General features: G+C 30.8%; 1 protein-coding gene across 16 annotated transcripts; it reads right to left on the bottom strand.

Moving 5' to 3' along the window:
• Window positions 1–14,089: 14,089 nt before the first annotated feature.
• LOC106399702 lies at window positions 14,090–16,655 on the bottom strand. 16 transcript variants are annotated; one of them, XR_001280127.3, is made up of 8 exons: window positions 16,149–16,655; window positions 15,870–15,994; window positions 15,701–15,788; window positions 15,272–15,384; window positions 15,038–15,140; window positions 14,876–14,933; window positions 14,471–14,750; window positions 14,090–14,388 (listed from the first exon to the last, which is right to left on the bottom strand). XR_001280127.3 is itself a non-coding variant. In XM_048739769.1 (6 exons), the coding sequence occupies exons 1-5, from the start codon at window positions 15,778–15,780 to the stop codon at window positions 14,740–14,742; spliced, it is 357 nt and encodes a 118-aa protein (XP_048595726.1). In that variant the 5' UTR covers window positions 15,781–16,655; the 3' UTR covers window positions 14,090–14,388; window positions 14,471–14,739. The 16 variants fall into 16 exon arrangements, 1 of the variants encoding a protein (XP_048595726.1); XR_007316231.1 differs by having other exon boundaries at window positions 15,038–15,120; XR_007316232.1 differs by having other exon boundaries at window positions 15,272–15,336.
• Window positions 16,656–21,328: the final 4,673 nt, after the last annotated feature.

The raw sequence follows: 21,328 nt of genomic DNA, 5'->3' as shown, positions 1-21,328 counted from the left end.
CGTTAACGAGAAGCTCGCTCGATAGAGATTCATGCACCAAATATTGTATGATGAAGAAATGTATGCCTAGGTATCACAATCAAAAACGTTGCATCGACACATGCCACTTTTATTGTACGGAACCTATTGCATATTTCATATACCGCAATGTCGATTCCAGTGTTCTTGATCTTAAGTCTCCTTCTCCTTCCCCTTCTTCCCCGTCTCATTAATTATCCTTCTCATTCATGCGGAAAATCTTGTTAATGTAAACTTATTGATGTATTTGTAATCATGGAATAATTTGTTTTATTTATTTGACTTCATTATGTGGCATTGTAAGACGTGGTATATATCTATGCTTAGAATTGGGGGTGTATGACTATTTAACTTATAATGAAATGATATGATGTTTTCTTTTGGCATTCTACTGTTTTAAAACTGTAAATGGGAAGATCTGATTTCCAAAAATGTTGAGCTTCTTTTTTTTGATCGAGTCATTCAGACTTCAGTTTCGTTGCTCTACGACTTTTCCTATCGAAATTAAACAAAATTGGATTTTTCTGTCAGATTAATATATTGGCTAGCTTATGGATAAAGTGTTTCAGCATCCTTGGTTTGGAACACAAAATAAACCCCCTCTGTAAAGTTTTAGTAATCTTAATATTTAACCATTGAAAGGAAATATATAAAATGAAGCCATGCTATTAGTAGCTCAAGAAATTTTAGAAGGCTTGATTAAATTGAAGAAAAATGAAGAAAGCAAAATGCTCATCATGTGAAATCCACCCCTCTTTTCACAGTAGCCAATTGTGAAGTCATTGACATACATATTTTTATAATATTTACATTATAATTTCCATTCGTTCCTACTCTTCTAAGAGGTTCGACCTCAACTAGTTATACTACTCAAAAACCTTGCAAGGAATCTTCAAGGCTTCTCGATCTCCTCCCAGAAAATTACACTCTAAACTCTTTCAAAAACCAACATTACTCGTGTAAGACTTGCATTCTTCGGCGTATTCAATTATTCATCTACCGTCTAACTATTCCGGCATAAATCATGACGCTGTTGGGTTCCCGTGTGGCAGTCTCCGGTGATATGGAGCTCAACACCAAGAAATAAAAGTTTACTAAATTGTGTATAACCTTAAATTTTTTCATCAAAGTTTTAAATATTGATTTAGTTTGTTTTCTGAAATAGAAAACAAATTTATTTATTTTTCTTAAAAATTAAAATTTAAAATTTTCTCACTAATTTCTGTATCTACTTTCCTAAATCTTATAAAAAAAATAAAAAAAATTAATATTTGTCTTAGATTTTAGAGATTTTTTAAATTTTGTTTGAAACTTATTAGTATTTTCAATTAAAATAAACAAAGTTCAGGTATTAAAAGGGATACAATTTTAAAAGTTTATGTATTAAAATGAACAAAATAATTAGTTGGGTTATTAAACTCGGTCCCAAAAAAGTTTATGTATTAAAAAGCTTGATAAAATTTTATGAATCTTTACCTATCAACTTCACTAATTCATCATAAACTACAGCTCTTTACTTGCAAGAATAAAAAAAATGGATATACCGGCTGAGATAGCTCTCTGGAATGGTTATTGATAGAAAATGTGCATATATGTTTGGTCAAGTTAATGTGTTTTTTCTAGTTATTCTATAGGTTCAGTCCTTAAGTGATTACCAATAGAATGCTTCCACGTCGTATTTTATTTATGGAAACAGAAATTGAGAAAATAAAAAATAATAATAATTACAAAAAAATTGACAATATAAAATTCTAAACCTTAAATCTTAAAATTCAAATTCTAATTTAACTCTATAGCTCAAATTTTAAATACTAAACCCTAAACTCTAAACCCTACATCCTAAAATTATCCCTAAACTTTAGAGATGTCCCTAAACCCTATGATTATCCCTAAATCCTAGGGTAAACTTCAAATCCTCAAGTTTAGAGTTTAGGGTTTAGGGTTTTGATGACATCGTTTAGGGTTTAGAGTTTTCTCTTCCTTCTCCTTCTGCAGAAAAAGAGTTAACTCCAAATTGTAAATGCCGTCAACAAAACCCTAAACCCTAAAAATTCTAGATCCTAAATTTTAAATCCTAGGGTTTAGGGATAACCCTAGAGCTTTGGGACTACCCTAGGGTTTAGGGATAACCCTAGGGCTTTGGGAGTACCCTAGGGTTTAGGGTTAACATTACGGTTTAAGGTTTAGTATTTATAATTTGAGCTATAGTGTTTAGTGTTAATCATAGGGTTTATGGTTTAGAACTTGAGTTATACAGTTTAGGGTTTACAGTTTTATATTGTCAAATGTTTTTGGCAATTAATATTATTTTCTATTTTTTATTTTCATAAACAAAATATGACGTGGTAATATTTTATTGGTTATCATATTTAAGGGGTGAATCTATAGGTTCACCCTAGGATATGAACACAAGAATACATTTTTGTGGGTCAAGTTAATGTGTTAATGTGTTTGGTCAAGTTATAGATAATGAGATTGATTGGCAGCGTCTGTAGTTTTTAATTTTTTGCTGTCAATTTTAAGTTGTAGATTTTGTAACTTTAGATTTTATTTTTGTAGAATTATTTCAGAGAATTAAAAGCACTAAATATAAAGCTCCAGAAAAAAATTGATTTCTACATCCAATATATTTTATTTTTAAGATTTTTGGCTGTAATTTTATTTTTTTAAATAAAGATTGATTGTTTTGTTTTTATTGATGTAGAGAGAAGAACCGTAGATGTGTAGATCACTCACATCCATCACCAATCACTAGCTATTCTCTAGTAGATTTTTTTTATTAATAGTTGATTTCATAAGGATAAAATCGTGAAAGGACCTTCTAGTTTTTGTTTGGTCATAAGGTAGTATTGATAATTTCATTAATCATTTATTAATTTATGAGTTATATTTTGAAAATCTCCAAATAATTTAAACAAATATATCTAAAACTAACAAAAAATTATTAGTTTATGTACTAGCACATATACAGCTTTGGTTTTTTTATTTATTAAAAAGTTTCAATCCCACAGCAAATGCTATAGACATTTGAGGTTAATTGAATAGGACAACAAAAATAGTGATATAAGGTTTGATTGGGAGAGTTGCAGAAGTAGGTATGGTTTTACTATGGTTGGATGAAACACATTGAATAACAATGAAATACTTTGTCAGATTTAAAATAAATTTAAGGAACGAAAGCAAAACAAATCAACCAAGCCGATGTCGAAGCTATAGAAACCTCCGGTCATCGGCTTGCAACTACAACAAGTGAAACGTTAGAAGATGTGGAATATATTTTAAAATGCAGAAATAAATAAAATTTAAATACTATTTTCATTATTTTAATATAAGAAAAGTAATAAAAGCAACAAGAGATAATATTAATTTTTAGGTTAAGTTCTTTTTGTTTGAAGATACAATTTTATGAACTATTTAAGTCCTCAATTTGTTTTTTTTTTATTTGGTTCCAAATAATCAGGATCAACTATGTGCAGAAGATGTGGACCTCCACTTTCACTTCTACAACTTTATTATAATTTGATTTTGTTTAATTTTAGAAACGAATCTAATTTTAGAAACAAATTTACAACCAAAATATTATACTTCTTATGTTTAAAAAAATGTATGTTTTGGAGTTCTTCAAACATATTAGAAAAGAATTAAAGTTTTATTATTCTAAGTGCATTATTTTTCATTAACAATGTTCTATAAGTTTTAGCCATTAAAAATTTAATAAGCACAATTAATTTTTGAAGTTTATAATTTACCATTATTACTTAATAATAAGTACATTGAAAATTTAAAATATATTTTTGAAAAAATATTCTAAAACATGAATCATTTTGAAATGGAGGGAGTAAAAACAAATATATTATTTCTAAACTTTAATTTTTCTATAATTTTTAATTAGTGATTTGAATGTTTTCGGAAATAATTCTACAGAGAAAAATAATAAAAACACCTAAATTACCTTATTTGTAACAAAACACCTAAAATAATACAACCTAAAGTTAAAGTCTCAACCAATCATGCCCATGTTTTTTTCTAACGTTATTGCTACAGTTCATTCTGATTAATGTCATACACAAATACATAGGATCTAACAAAGAAAAAAATATAACGAACTTAACTGCAACCAATCAACATTTTCTATAAATAAACAATCAGTCACTACTGGAAAATAAATAAAAAACAATAAATCAGTAATTGTCACCTCTGTTTCACTCTGTACAATCCAAGAAAAAATATTATGTTAATAAGCCATAGACAGTAGTGAATAACAAAGAATAGAAAAAGCTCTATAATTAGTGATTTGTTATTAGTACACAAAAATAGTTAAAACAGTCACATATATAAGTTCCTCAAAACCCTTACTATAGCAACCCACAATCCATTCCTTTTTAATCAAAAACAAATTAAAAGAAAAAAAACTGTTTAAACAAGAAAATGGATCCAAAAGGAATTAACGAGAAGATGATAATATTATTCATAATGGTGGCTATGTTAATGAGTGCGACTTGCTTAAACGGTGAAAATATATCTTCAACGAAATCTATTGGAAAGAAAACGTTAACGAGAAGCTCGCTCGATAGAGATTCATGCACCAAATATTGTATGATGAAGAAATGTATGCCTAGGTATCACAATCAAAAACGTTGCTTCGACACATGCCACTTTTATTGTACGGAACCTATTGCACATTTCATATACCGCAATGTCGATTCCAGTGTTCTTGATCTTAAGTCTCCTTCTCCTTCCCCTTCTTCCCCGTCTCATTAATTATCCTTCTCATTTAAGCGGAAAATCTTGTTAATGTAAACTTATTGATGTATTTGTAATCATGGAATAATTTGTTTTATTTATTTGACTTCATTATGTGGCATTGTAAGACGTGGTATATATCTATGCTTAGATTTGGGGGTGTATGACTATTTAACTTATAATGAAATGATATGATGTTTTCTTTTGGCATTCTACTGTTTTAAAACTGTAAATGGGAAGATCTGATTTCCAAAAATGTTGAGCTTCTTTTTTTTGATAGAGTAATTCTGACTTCAGTTTCGTTGCTCTACGACTTTTCCTATCGAAATTAAACAAAATTGGATTTTTCAGTCAGATTAATATATTGGCTCGCTTATGGATAAAGTGTTTCAGCATCCTTGGTTTGGAACACAAAATAAACCCCCTCTGTAAAGTTTTAGTAGTCTTAATATTTAACCATTGAAAGGAAATATATAAAATGAAGCCATGCTATTAGTGGCTCAAGAAATTTTAGAAGGCTTAATTAAATTGAAGAAAAATGAACAAAGCAAAATGCTCATCATGTGAAATCCACCCCTCTTTTCACAGTAACAACCAATTGTGAAGTCATTGACATACAAATTTTTATAATATTTACATTATAATTTCCATTCGTTCCTACTTTTCTAAAAGGTTTGACCTCAACTAGTTATACTACTCAAAAACCTTGCAAGGAATCTTCAAGAGGCTTCTCGATCTCCTTCCAGGAAATTACACTCTAAACTCTTTCAAAAACCAGCATTACTCGTGTAAGACTTGCATTCTTCGGCGTATTCAATTATTCATCTACCGTCTAACTATTCCGGCATAAATCTTGACGCTGTTGGGTTCCCGTGTGGCAGTCTCCGGTGATATGGAGCTCAACACCAAGAAATAAAAGTTTACCAAATTGTGTATAACCTTAATTTTTTCCATCAAAGTTTTAAGTTTTAACTATTGATTTAGTTTGTTTTCTGAAATAGAAAACAAATTTATTTATTTTCCTTAAAAATTAAAATTTAAAATTTTCTCACTAATTTCTGTACGTACTTTTCTAAATCTTAAAAAAATTTAAAAAATTAATATTTGTCTTAGATTTAAGAGATTTTATAAATTTCGTTTGAAACTTATTAGTATTTTCAATTAAGATAAACAAAGTTCAGGTATTAAAAGGGGTACAATTTTAAAAGTTTATGTATTAAAATAATAAGTTGGGTTATTAAACTGGGTACAAAAAAAGTTTAGGTATTAAAAAGCTTAATAAAATTTAGTTAGAGTATTTTTATGAATTGTTTCCTGTCATCTTCACTAATTCATCATAAACTACAGCTCTTTACTTGGAAGAATATAAAAAAATGGATATATCGGCTGAGATAGCTCTCTGGACTGGTTATGGATAGAAAATGTGCATATGTGTTTGGTCAAGTTAATGTGTTTTTTCTAGTTATTCTATAGGTTCAGTCCTTAAGTGATTACCAATAGAATGCTGCCACGTCGTATTTTATTTATGGAAACAGAAATTGAGAAAAAAAAAATAATAGTTGCAAAAAAAAAATTTGACATTATACTAAACCTTAAACTTTATAATTCAAATTCTAAATTCGAAACTCTAGGGTTAACACTTAATCCTATAGCTCAAATTTTAAATACTAAACCCTAAACCCTAAAATTATCCTTAAACCCTAGAGATGTTCCTAAACCCTATGATTATCCCTAAATCCTAGGGTAAACTTTAATTCCTCAGGTTTAGAGTTTAGGGTTTAGGGTTTTGATGACATCGTTTAGGGTTTAGAGTTTTCTCTTCCTCCTCCTTCTACGGAAAAATAGTTAACTCCAAATTGTAAATGCCGTCAACAAAACCCTAAACCCTAAAAATTCTAGATCCTAAACTTTAAATCCTAGAGTTTAGGGATAACCCTAGGGCTTTGGGACTACCCTAGGGTTTAGGGATAACCCTAGGGCTTTGGGACTACCCTAGGTTTAGGGTTAACATCAGGGTTTAAGGTTTAGTATTTATAATTTGAGTTATAGGGTTTAGTGTTAATCATAGGATTTAGGGTTTAGAACTTGAGTTATACAGTTTAGAGTTTACAGTTTTATATTGTCAAAAGTTTTTTGGCAATTAATATTATTTTCTATTTTTTATTTTCATAAACAAAATATGACGTGGCAACATTTTATTGGTTATCATATTTAAAGGGTGAATCTTTAGGTTCACTCACCCAAGGATATGAACACAAGAATACATTTTTGTGGGTCAAGTTAATGTGTTAATGTGTTTGGTCAAGTTATAGATAATGAGATTGATTGGCAGTGTCTGTAGTTTTGAATTTTTTGCTGTCAAATTTAAGTTGTAGATTTTGTAACTTTAGATTTTATTTTTGTAGAATTATTTCAGAGAATTAAAAGCACTAAATATAAAGCTCCAAAAAAAGTTGATTTCTACATCCAATATATTTTATTTTTAAGATTTTTGGCTGTAACTTTAATTTTTTTTAATAAAACTTGATTGTTTTGCTTTTATTGATGTAGAGAGCACTATAGATGTGTAGAGCACTCACATCCATCACCAATCACTAGCTCTTCTCTAGTAGATTTTTTTTATTAATAGTTGACTTCGTAAGGATGAAATCGTGAAAGGACCTTCTAGTTTTTGTTTGGTCACAAGATAGTATTGATAATTTCATTAATCATTTATTAATTTATGAGTTATATTTTGAAAATATCCAAATAATTTAAACAAATATATCTAAAACTAACAAAAAATTATTAGTTTATGTACTAGCACATATACAGCTTTGGTTTTTTTATTTATTAAAAAGTTTCAATCCCACAGCAAATGCTATAGTCATTTGAGGTTAATTGAATAGGACAACAAAAATAGTGATATAAGGTTTGATTGGGAGAGTTGCAGAAGTAGGTATGGTTTTACTATGTTGGATGAAACACTTTGAATAACAATGAAATACTTTGTTAGATTTAAAATAAATTTAAGGAACCAAAGCAAAACAAATCAACTAAGCCGATGTCGAAGCTATAGAAACCTCCGGTCATCGGCTTGCAACTACAACAAGTGAAACATTAGAAGATGTGAAATATACTTTAAAATGTAGAAACAAATAAACTTTAAATACTACTTTCATTATTTTAATATAAGAAAAGTAATAAAAGCAATAAGAGATAATATTAATTTTTAGGTTAAGTTCTTTTTGTTTGAAGATACAATTTTATGAACTATTTAAGTCCTCAATTTGTTTTTTTTGTTTATTTGCTTCCAAATAATCAGGATCAGCTATGTGCAGAAGATGTGGAACTCCAGTTTTACTTCTACAACTTTATTATAATTTGATTATGTTTACTTTTAGAAACGAATTTACACCAAAATATTATACTTCTTCTGTTTCAAAAAATGTATGTGGAGTTCTTCAAACATATTAGAAAAGAATTAAAGTTTTTATTATTCTAAGTGCATTATTTTTCATTAACTATGTTCTATAAGTTTTAGCCATTAAAAATTTAATAAACAAAATTAATTTTTGAAGTTTATAATTTACCATTATTACCTAATAATAAGTACATTGAAAATTTAAAATATATTTTTGAAAAAATATTCTAAAACATGAATCATTTTGAAATGGAGGGAGTAAAGACAAATATATTATTTCTAAACTTTAAATTTTCTATAATTTTTAATTAGTGATTTGAATGCTTTCGGAAATAATTCTACAGAGAAAAATAATAAAAACACCTAAATTACCTTTTTTTGTAACAAAACACCTAAAATACTACAACCTAAAGTTAAAGTCTCAACCAATCATGCCCATGTTTTTTTCTAACGTTATTGCTACACTTCATTCTGATTAATGTCATACACAAATACATAGGATCTAACAAAGAAAAAATATAACAAACTTAACTGCAACCAATCAACATTTTCTATAAATAAAAAATCAGTCACTACTGGAAAATAAATAAAAAACAATAAATCAGTAATTGTCACCTCTGTTTCACTCTGTACAATCCAAGAAAATATATTAAGTCAATAAGCCATAGACAGTAGTGAATAACAAAGAATAGAAAAAGCTCTATAATTAGTTATTTGTTATTAGTACACAAAAATAGTTAAAACAGTCACATATATAAGTTCCTCAAAACCCTTACTATAGCAACCCACAATCCATTCCTTTTTAATCAAAAACAAATTAAAAGAAAAAAAACTGTTTAAAAAAGAAAATGGATACAAAAGGAATTAACGAGAAGATGATAATATTATTCATAGTGGTGGCTATGTTAATGAGTGCGACTTGCTTAAACGGTGAAAATATCTCTTCAACTAAATCTATTGGAAAGAAAACGTTAACGAGAAGCTCGCTCGATAGAGATTCATGCACCAAATATTGTATGATGAAGAAATGTATGCCTAGGTATCACGATCAAAAACGTTGCTTCGACACATGCCACTTTTATTGTACGGAACCTATTGCACATTTCATATACCGCAATGTCGATTCCAGTGTTCTTGATCTCAAGTCTCCTTCTCCTTCCCCTTCTTCCCCGTCTCATTAATTATCCTTCTCATTTAAGCGGAAAATCTTGTTAATGTAAACTTATTGATGTATTTGTAATCATGGAATAATTTATTTATTTGACTTCATTATGTGGCATTGTAAGACGTGGTATATATCTATGCTTAGATTTGGGGGTGTATGACTATTTAACTTATAATGAAATGATATGATGTTTTCTTTTGGCATTATACTGTTTTAAAACTGTAAATGGGAAGATCTGATTTCCAAAAATGTTGAACTTCTTTTTTTTTGATCGAGTCATTCAGACTTCAGTTTCGTTGCTCTACGACTTTTCCTATCGAAATTAAACGAAATCGGATTTTCTGTCAGATTAATATATTGGCTAGCTTATGGATAAAGTATTTCAGCATCCTTGGTTTGGAACACAAGATAAACCCCCTCTGTAAAGTTTTAGTAGTCTTAATATTTAACCATTGAAAGGAAATATATAAAATAAAGCCATGCTATTAGTGGCTCAAGAAATTTTAGAAGGCTTTAAATTGAGGAAAAAGGAAGAAAGCAAAATGCTCATCATGTGAAACCACCTCTCTTTTCACAGTAACAACCAACTGTGAAGTCATTGACATACAAATTTTTATAATATTTACATTATAATTTCCATTCCTTCCTACTCATCTAAAAGGTTCGATCTCAACTAGCTATACTACTCAAAAACCTTGCAAGGAATCTTCAAGGCTTCTCGATCTCCACCCAGGAATTTTTTTTTCTTCTCCTCCCAGGTAATTACACTCTAAACTCTTTCAAAAACCAACATTCTTCAGCGTATTCATCTCCCGTCTAACCATTCCAGCATAAATCTTGACGCTGTTAGGTTCCCGTGTGGCAGTGTCCGGTGATATGGAGCTTAACTCCCAGAATTTCCATATTGGCCTCGGAGCGATCCTTGAACACGTCTTGTGGTCGCTAGAAAAATCTTAGGATCAAATTGGTCCGATATCAATTACAATAACAATGATCTCTCAGCTTATAGACTTGTCACTCCGGTCAGTGGCGGAGCCAAGAGAAAATTTTAGGAGGGTCAGTTTAGAATTAATATATATATTAATATGGGTCAATTAACTAATTTTATATGATTTTCTAAATTTTTCAAAGAGATATATCTAATTAAAAAAAAATGACCCATGTGCAACATGCTGCCTCCCCCACTGACTCCGGTTCTAGAGCACCTCCAATGAGGGCTCTTTCCATTGGAGTTCTTAATATATGTGTTATGTATATATGTATATATTATATATGTATAAGTAATTGTAGGGTTCTACAAAATAGGTACGGGTTTTTAAAAAAAGGTTTTAAGAATCCTTAAGAACTCTTATTTATGGGGTTCCACAATAAGGTCCACAATTATTTACACATATATAATATATACATACATATATATACATATAATACATATATTAAGAATCCCAATGGGGAGAACCTCCATTGGAGATGGTCTAAGCTTATAATTCGACATCGTTTTAAGGAACAATGTGATGTGAGTAGCTCTTATCATATAAGTATCCTCCTAGACGATGCTTTATATCTGTCCACCGTCAATTTCGGAAACGTTTCTGGCCGTCGTGGAATGGGGGGACGTTCTTGACTAAGTCAATGTGTGTAACTTCCGGACTATATATGAAAGTAAAGTTTGCCGGAGAAGTATAAAGCCGTATGCGCCGTTAAAACTAATGGACATTTTGGTTTAGTGGCTAGGATGCACGGGTACGTCTATCACTAGCCCTCTCACATACGGGAGACGTTACGAAAACATGACAGCATTGGGACGGCTCATAAACATCTCCAAGACGTCTCGAACAATGAGGGGACAGTGATGTGTATATGGGGAGACATGGGCTTTAACAATCCTAACAATTGGTATCAGAGCGGTTGACGAGAAATCTGCAAAAGACCAATATACCCTTCGAGAGATGAATGGTATCCTATGAGTTAGGAACGAGAGGTGTGTGGCAGAGATCAAGTCAAAAGATACTGGAAGTCAGTTGTGGATCACGAGATGAATGTGATCCTTAGTTTGAGGGAGAGAATGTGAGATAACAAACTAAGTCCCACATTGGAGAATTAGACAAAAAGTGTCTAATATATAAAGAGATGTCCAACTCTAATAGTACGAGACATTTTGGAAAGAAAACGAAAAGTAAATCCATGCAGGCTTGCCAATTAGACCCAAAGTGGACAATATCGTACTAATCAGATAATACAGAGTTGGACATGGGCTTTAACAATCCCAACAATGGGGACGTACGAGTTGATATGGGACATTTCGGAACACCTGAATTTAACATTTGGACTTCTCAGTGGTTATTATTAGATGCATTTTGTGGTGATTATTAGTTGGGAAAGATTAGATGCACAAAGTATATAGCCATTTGCTATAAACTTGAGAATCTTTATCAATTCTGTATGTAGCAAAAAGCTGCTGAAGAAAATATAGTCTAGAGAATTGAGAGGAAGATGCGCAAGCCACTGACTATATAAAGCATGTCATAAGAACGTAGTATTTATGTATTTATGTAAAACACCAAATAAAACTTAATCTAATCTATTAAAAGAGAAGTCATGACTCTTTAATGTACGATATTTTAAAATGGACCATCTATTAGAATTGATCACATTACGTTTTTCAATCATTAATAATCTTAATATTAAGTAGAAAACAATATTAGAAACACATCTCGATATCTACTCTATATCTACTCTATAACCAAATGAACTAATATCATCGAGCCAACTCATGACTTTAAATGAATACTTTTGTTCTTCGGTCAAAGACATAAACGTCTATAACTCATTCACGTCTCGGAAGTGTTACTCTATAGTAAACTAATATCATCTTTCCAGTTTCTGATTTTAAATGAACTAGGTCCGTGTCCGTGCTACGCACGGATTGTTGTGTCTATGTTAAATGTTTACTTTAATTTTGTATTTAGTTTTCTTAACATAATCTGTAAATATTTTTGTACTAACTTAATTTGTATATTTCTAACAACTTTATTTTTTTATTTGACGTATATTTGAAATATGAAATTCTATCTTTTTTAGCGCATATTCTACACTAAAAAGAGTAATGTAGTTTGGTTTTGTGTATTATGTATATATTCTTATTTGGTATTATGTAGTTGACAACATGGTCTTTCAATGCTGTTTTTATAGATAATCAATTAAAATTAGTCTGAAAACGTGAAACTAAATTTAAAATTTATCTCAATTTTGTAAAAAAAAAAAAGTTCAAATATATCAAAATTATTCAATGATTAGGGTTATATCATAAAGCTATCTTAACATGAACGCATGTGTTAGCAAAGTTGTTCAGTGCTTCTATTAGACAATGGCCTTAGTATTCAAAAAATATGATTGTTACCTATGATTATTTTATATGAAACATTAACCGGTAGTTGTTGCTATAGATAAGAGAAACGTGCTAGAGAATTGCCAACTGTGGCGAGGTTATAAAGGCAATGAGATAGCTTGTTTGCTCTTTGCAGGCCCGTCTCATGGAGATTGAGGGTCCAGTGCTAGTCCAAATTTTTTTACAAATGTTATTTAATAAAGTAAAATCATTAAAATTATTAGGTCATGTTTTGTAATGGTTTAAAAAATTTAGGGCCCTAAATTCTAAAGAAAATTAGTAAAAGTTGGGCCCTGTGCATTTACTCCATGGGCACACTCTCAAATTCGGGTCTGACTCTTTGTAGAGAAGGCAAAGTTACCTAGCTTTACATCCCTGTGAACAATGCCTTTTTCAATGGAGAACGGAAACAATTTAATTGGTTAGTTAAGTGACTGAAGTATGAATGCTGAAAAAGTAGTTTTAAATTTCGTAACCTCTACACACAGATTGAGTATTCATATTGTTTGTAATATGTATTTTTTAAACATTTATTTGTAATATTATGTTGCATTAGTATTAGTTATATTATTACATTTCTTCACTCTTTTGCTGTTTAGAAAAAAAGTAATGAAAACATTTGTGATTTAATAAATATTAATATAGGTAACAATGTAACATGTAGATTAAATATATGTGAAAAGGGGACGGGTGTAGATAATTAGAATTGCTTGTGTTTTCTGAATCAATTCGGGTGAACATGACTGTATAACCCAAAGAGTGAATCTAATGAGTTTGTTTTTTTTTTTGACATCATCTAATGAGTTTGTTAAGTTGATAATTCACATGAGTTAGACATGATGATAATATTAAGAGCACGTCATCACCTTCTTCTTTTAGGATTAGAGGTTAATCAGTTATAAATTTTTGATATCACCTGATGAGCATTGAGAGACACCAAGCTATATGCACCTCACCCATGTAATATCCAAAAAATAATTATGAACAAATCAAGCAACGAAGTTCTATTCAAGTTAGGAAAGTATTGGCAGGCTTTTCCGATATGGAATTATTTTGAAGAGTCTCTATTAATTACGGAGACATACAGCAGCTCACGGACATGGTGATCAGAGAAAGGAGTCCTCAGTACTGCATTCTTTTTCTTCCTCATTCTTTGTATTCCCGCGAACCTTTTCACCAAAGTAGCCTAGGAATTGCCGTGATCCCTTTTATACTTGTAAGAAGTAATGGATGCAGCGTTCTGCCATTGCAGGGTTCGTTAGGATTGTACTGGCTTTGTTAGATCATTTTTTTTTAACATTCTGTGAAAGTCAATGTCATTCTCGAAGCTCTGTAATCATTCATAATGGAAAATATGTTTGCTGTCAATTCCATATTTGCTCAAATGGTAGGTAATCCCTTAAAAAATGTTTTCGCAGAAGCAGTCAAATGAAGTTGTACTAAAGAAACATAGAGACCCTCATATATTGGGATCAGTGGCTTGCTTTTCTTTCTAACCTATGCAATTAACTCATGAACCCCAGACTCTGACTAAATATCAACAGTAATTGTTGCTTCATCCCTAAACCACACGGCCCACACCATAGGATCTTTAAAAATTGCTATGGCTACCACTCTCTACTATTTTCTGCCTGATAACTGAAGTCCTCTTTCACCCACCATTGTATCATAGGCCTGCAACAGGGAATACGTTTTTCAATTTAGTTTAAATCCGGAAATTAGGGCTGCATAGTTGATCAAGTGCAGTTAAAAATACCTGTTGCAGTCCACTAATGAAGCCATGAGCGTTAGGTAGCTCAGTTACATAGATGATACTGGTTTCACTGGCTTCTCCTCCTTTTCCGTTAGCAATGTTTGCTCTGTTTATTTACACTGTACAAAACTTATTTTTGGCTTACCAGCCTGCTTTGCTGCCTTACCCTTTTCAACTGATGGCTTTAATATCAACTCTGCGAAGAGTGTCTGTCCTGATTGGGATCGTTAAACCTCTGCCACAGTTACTGATGATTTACAGCTTCCACTCTCTCAAAACAGAGCTATTGTTTGAAACATAGAGAAGAAAACAAAAAAGAATAATTTGAGCCAATATCATACAAACTGGCTACATAAGAAATGAAGAGGACGAAGACAGAATCTGTGAAACTGATACCAGTAACTATACCATGTTGTATCCATGTTTTCGTAGGACTTTCAGCTTTCTTCTTATATACATTCGCTGCCTACAATTTATTTACATATTTTCATCAAACAAAGAAAACAGAGAGAACTTTGTAATGAAACTAACTCTATAAATGGAGATAAATCAGGTATTTTATTTTGTAACCTTTGCATTTGCACTGAAGCCGACCATGAACTTCATGTAAATATAACTATTTAGCCTCATCGAACCAACAACCCATGTCGGATCTAAATGTAGACGCTGTAAACTATCAGAAATGTTTTTGGGGTCTACATTTAGAGGCTGGCTTATATCAAAACACAGAACTAATATAAATTCAAATACTTTCAAAATCAAAAGACCCAATGTGTAACCAAAGTGGCATGATCATGTTAGAACCTGTCAAAGAAGTGATCCAGACTGTGGTACTGAGGATCCTTGCTGTGATTCCCAGAGCGCACCACCTGTCCTTTAAAAAAGTTTCATGACTCATAACTTTGGTTATCTGCAAGCTACAAACAGAGAACAATATATAGTGTATACATAATAACATGATTTAGTCTCTTATTTATGATTAAATATCTAATTGAACAAATAATGGATTGTAAATATTTTTTCAAGCAGTGGTTAAGCTTTGTCTTGATTATCAAGATTATTGAAATTGACTTAAACATCATGAAAGTAGGCGGTTTGGAGTATCTAAAACAGCCAAACCATAAAATAAGTTTGAAACCATTATAAGTTTGACACTTTAGCATTACTCTTGATATATCAGCGCCACATGTTTTAGAGCCAGAGTTATAACTACTTTATGTTAAAAAGACTTACATGGCACATTTTTCGTAAATACCATCCGGGGCGTTTGGGGCAAATGGATCACTTTTCCAGAAATATTCATCAAGCAACATCAAATTTCCTGATAAGAAAATATGTCATTTTTAGCATAAATAAAGCATCCATGTCCAAAGGTTGTATAATATAACACAAAAGTTGTTACATAGATCTATATCGAAAACTTTAGTCCAGATCTTTGTATTTTCACAGCAACTTTCTCTCCATTGTGAGACACATATGTGTACGTGCTCAAGGTGGCTAAGTATCACATACCTGGCCGACTTTATTCTGAAACCAATTTATAAGCAGAGTAAGAGACCAATAGAGAATCTAAGCATTTTTAGATTCAAAACCATGAGAAACGAAATAACAACAGTTTTAAACGAAGATATAAGCAAAGAGCCACATTTAAACGAAGAAGCCTGCTAAAAGGATGGATTACCTGAAACCGAAGCTGTGACTCATCTGGTCTTGGTGAGATGTCGTTGAAATAGACGGCGACGGGAGATATGCCGGTGGTAAGCTGAGACTTCGTTGTGGATTTCATTGCAATTTAGTTTCTGCAGAGTAGGGTTTTTGATTCTGGATGGATTTAGGTTAGAGGTAGAGCTTTATATAGGAGAAGTATCAAAGGTAGGTGGAACAAAACGTTGGAGAATAGCTTTAACATCCTCATTGATTGAGAAGGTAATGGAAAAAAAAACCCAGACATTGGAGAAGATGAAGTGGAAGAGTCGGGGGAGAGACTCTTGACGCTTGAAGACGACGACGAAACAGATTTTTGGGCATGTGCTCAAATGGGTCGACCGATAATATAATAAAGCCCATACGAAACTCCACTCTATTTTAGCCAAGGTGATGTGTCAAAATAGAGTCTTATGATTGGTTAATTTTCTTAGATGACGTGGATAGGCTGAGCTTTGAGCTTATTCTCCTTTTAGTATAGGTTAGATATCAAGTTCATGTCAATTTTGACTGTTACAAACGTCTTCCAAGATTCTATGACTTATTGTGTTTTGAAAACAATATTTAAATTATGCTTGCTTGATACAAGATTCTGCGGTTGAAAATTTGTAACTACTAAAATATAGTCATAGATGGGTTTTAAATGATTGAGGTACAAATTCTTAATGACGTTAACAATGCACCAAACTTCATCTTCTCCAAATGCTCAATGTATTCAGTAAATTATTAACAAATGTTCAAAGCTTACAATATTTAAATTATGCTCGCTTGATACAATATTTAAATTAACAAGATTAAGTGCTAATCAGTTATAACTTTTTTTTGAACACCAGAAGATTAATATTGAATAAGAGGCTAGTACAAAGTAGCGGCCGTACGCAGAGCGTTTTTTGCCAAAGAGTCTGCAGTCAAGTTCTGAGAACGAGGAACATAAGAAAAAAAACACAGAAACAAAAGATCGGGATAGAAACTCGATATCAGAGAGAACTCCATAGAGCTCCACTGAATAGGACTTCGAGTTGATATCTTGGGAGTCGGTTCGAAACCAGACGTTGGAGAGGAGACCTTGCTTTGCTGCTTGGAGAGCTTCACGCATAGCCAGTGCATCCGCCATCAGTGGTGAGGACACCGCATGGCGTGTTGTGGACATGCATTGTCTCGTAGCTGGATCAGGACTGTCGAACATCCATCCTAAGCCAGCCGTCTCTGTTTCTTTTGACCATGCCGCATCCGTGTTGCAAATCACTGCAAAGGATGTTTCAAGTGAGTAACTAATCAAATCAATATCTACTTTTATCAAAGCAATATCTACTTTTATCAAAGCAATATTTACTTTTATCGTGTGAGTAATCAAATATCTACTTCTTTCATGTGTGATTTTTTTTTTAATTTGGACAATCCTGTAATTTTTTTATTAAATGTATTTTATTAAAACTAATAACACAAAATCTTTAAACTACTTTAATCATAATATTTTTTGATATCTTTTCATTTTAAATATAAAAATATATTTTTAAAAAGCTAACAAATCTGTTTTAAAAAGATTTTAACAAGATATTAATTTTCAAAAATTATATGTAAATATTTTCACTAATTACGTAATTAGTTTTGAAATATTATAATGCATTAATATATTCAGTTATTGTTTATAAAATAAAAATAAAAATTATATCATTTTTTTATCAATTATATAATCATAATCAATCGTATCAAAATAAAATTATTATATTGAGATAAATATGGTAAAATCATATTAAATTATATATAATTTATTTTCATAATTATTAATATCTATGTTCAAAATATAATATGTTGGTAAGACATGTGAATATTCATGTTAAAAATATAATACGATGACAAAACGACTTAACATTAGCAAACTATATAATAAATTTATGGAATTAAGATTTATATATATATATAATAATATAGTATCTAAAATGAATAAAAGTAAAAAATATTGCTAAAAGGAAATTTAGCTTTGAAAGGCGGTCAGAATTTAGCTTAAATTAAATACAAAATAATTTTAAATATGTTGTTTCATGCATATATTAATTTGCTTAATAACTAAACACAAATACAATAAAATAAATATATAATAAGATTAAGAAGCAACAAATATATATGAAGGTTTTAAATAATTGATTAACTACAACATATAAACTATAAAATTATTAAATTATTGTATCTGAAATAGTTATATAAACATTCAAATATACGATTAAATTTTTTAAAAATGTACACCACTACCAATCTAAAATAAATATATACGTATATAAAACTGAAAACAAACACCCTCGAGATCTAGTTTTATACTTAAAATTGCAAAGTTCAAACAGTTAAAACAATTAAACAAAGTCATCCGCTGAAAATCAATTAAAACAGAGCAAATACATGCTTGAAATTGTACTTCTATGTGGGGTTTATATTATTTTTAAGTTTACTCATAAACTGTATACATAATATATGTGTATACTGTGTTAAAATATATATATATATATGTGTGTGTGTATATGGATTTACGTTGGTCGGAAATCAAAAAATAGTTGATGTATCCCCGACGTGCCCGTTCTAAAAAAACTTACTTTTCCGTTTTCCGTCTCCCCATTTCCAGTCTCCGTACCCGTGTCAAACTTGAGTGTGTTCATCATTTTTCCCGACAACTATATATAATATACTGTTATTAATATTCACAGGCTAATTCAAGAAACATTTTTTTTGATCAAAATATAATTCATTTCCAACCCAAAATTGGGTATCCGGTGAGTTACACAGACGATAGATTATCGGGGAAACAGAGCCGATTGGTTACAGGGTTTCTGGCGAAATACAATGAAAAACAACCACAGAATAATGGAATAATGGAATAACCTCCATTGTGTGCTATTTGTAGTTGCTTTCTTAGCTAATAGATCGGCATAAGCTTTACTTGAACGCTTAAACAAGTAAATTATTTACCTCAAGCCGCTGCTTGTTGTTGGCTGTGTAATTCTGGAATGGAGTCGAGAGACCATTTCTTTTTTTAATGTGCTTTCTCAGGGGAGGTTCTGCAGGGTACGATCAAAGGTCTGGTAATGGGAGTAACAGTTCAATGGCCGCCTTTGTTGCAATGTCTGGTCAATGGTTTCCAAGACAGAACCACAACCTTCTTAGTTCTATATTGCTTTCAAGCAGTTGCGTATGCCATTTGGTATGAAAGAAACAAACGTCGGGTAGGAGAGCCTCCTCAAACTTCTTCTCGACTAATCACTTATTTGGACAAGCAAATTCGAAACAGAATCTCTTCATTGAGGAAGAAACCTGGAAGTAAATATGAGAAGACAATGGAGTTGTGGTTTGGGAGTGGTTGACTCTTATCAAATTCTTCTCTTTTCAATTTATAGGTTTTATTTTTTTTGTCAATAGAAAATAGTATAGCTTGTACAAAGATTTTTTGAAGTGAATAAATTTAAAATTCTTTCAAAAAAAAAAAGAACGCTTAAACAAACCTAATTGAAATAAACATTTGTTTAACTATTGATGAGTCCAGACTTAAAATATTTCCATTTGTTTAATTACTGATGAGTATTGTATAACTTGTAATGCTTGTTGCTTAAGTTGAGGCCACAAACTGTTTCAGATGTGAGATGTCTTAAACCTTTGGCTTAAGAAAACGACAATATTGTGCCATTGTTTTCTGTTGCAACCAACTACTGTATGTCCCTCTTTGTTTTGTTTCTTTCCTTTTCCTACATCAGACGAACATTTTTATTTCGTAGCGTAAAACAAAAGGTATGTTGTAAACAACCAAACAAAAATATAGAAAAATAAATTAATCACATAAACATGGTCGAATGGTAAAGTAAGCATAAAATGATGTTGATCACCCTGAATTCGAAATGTTTCATTTCAGATATATCCGTTTGTAATCAGATATGTTTGGCACCGGTAGGTAAATTTTCAAGGATTAGTCGGTTAGGTCTCAGTCCGCCAGATATTTTGAATTAATGCGGAAAATATATACAAAATGAAAATCTGATTTTTCTTTATTTGTGGAAGGCGTGTATCGTTCTCTTTCTGTTTAATTAAATGCAAATATTCTCTTCTCACTGATCTTTTGCCTTTTGTTCTCTTTTACTCATAAAAAATTCTTATGCAAATATTCTCTTTTAACTGATATTGCTTTAGTTCAACTCTACTCTTCTTTCTACACATTTCTCCCATACTTCCATTATCGTATAAGAAATTAAAATGGGATTTTGAATAATGTTGTAAATGATATAAAGCAATTCATGTATCATCATCAATTAATTTTTAGTCAGAAACCCATAATTGCTAACATTTTTTTTGAAATATGCTTTCCTTATTTATAAACTAATGAGTGTGAATCATGTTTAGATTTGATAAACATGTTAATTAAAATCACTAAAATATTGCTTAAGCGTTAGACCAATATTGGAGGATAACAAAAGTTTTGACAAAGAAACTTACTATAGGTAAAACACCAAAGTCAAATCCGAATGATGAAATGCTTTGAGCACACAGTCTACCATTCACGCATGGTTTAGTTTTGTTGTATTCATATACTTTATGGTTGCCTTGCCTCACCAAATTAATCTTTCAATATTACTTGAAAGTTGAAACTGTAAACTTGTAGTACTTTATTTTCTGTTTTGATCCTTGCTCCTTCCTACATAAAACTACGTACTGCTATATATTTTCTTTAAATAGTTAATTTAAATATTTGAAGTTAAATACATCAATTAAATTTGAAAACGAATCTGATATTTTAGAAACTTATGGTACTTAGATTTGGATCCACACTTTGTTAAATTCAAAAAATTATTATTACTATCCGGGTTGCTAATATTTACAAATTTGATCTTGATCCACTCTAAAAATAATTAAAATAATAAAATAGATATTAATCATGAAATAAATTAAATACAAACCATCTATTATTATCATATTGCTTCTAAGCAATACAAACCAACCGAATAATAATTATGGCAACAAAATAAATTTAGAGTTCTCAAGATCATGGAATATCAAATACAAAATCATTTTTATAGTTTTCATGAAAAGCATTTACAACCAATCAGCTTAAGCTCTGACAATTGTTTTCTACCCAGATATTGTAAGCATATACCACAATTATATATATCATATTAGCCAAAA

This window comes from Brassica napus, chromosome A9 (assembly GCF_020379485.1).
Source record: "Brassica napus cultivar Da-Ae chromosome A9, Da-Ae, whole genome shotgun sequence".
Lineage (NCBI taxonomy): Eukaryota > Viridiplantae > Streptophyta > Magnoliopsida > Brassicales > Brassicaceae > Brassica > Brassica napus.
This window is presented reverse-complemented; position numbering and strand designations above follow the sequence as displayed.

What these genes read in the sequence shown, in the direction of transcription:
- LOC106399702 (XM_048739769.1), bottom strand. Translation starts at nt 15,780, where the DNA reads ATGTTGCTTGATGAATATTTCTGGAAAAGTGATCCATTTGCCCCAAAC. An exon ending in CTGGATCACTTCTTTGACAG is followed by an intron (nt 15,121 to 15,271) that starts GTTCTAACATGA and finishes GTCTACATTTAG; the next exon opens with ATCCGACATGGGTTGTTGGT. An exon ending in GCTTCAGTGCAAATGCAAAG is followed by an intron (nt 14,934 to 15,037) that starts GTTACAAAATAA and finishes AATAAATTGTAG; the next exon opens with GCAGCGAATGTATATAAGAA.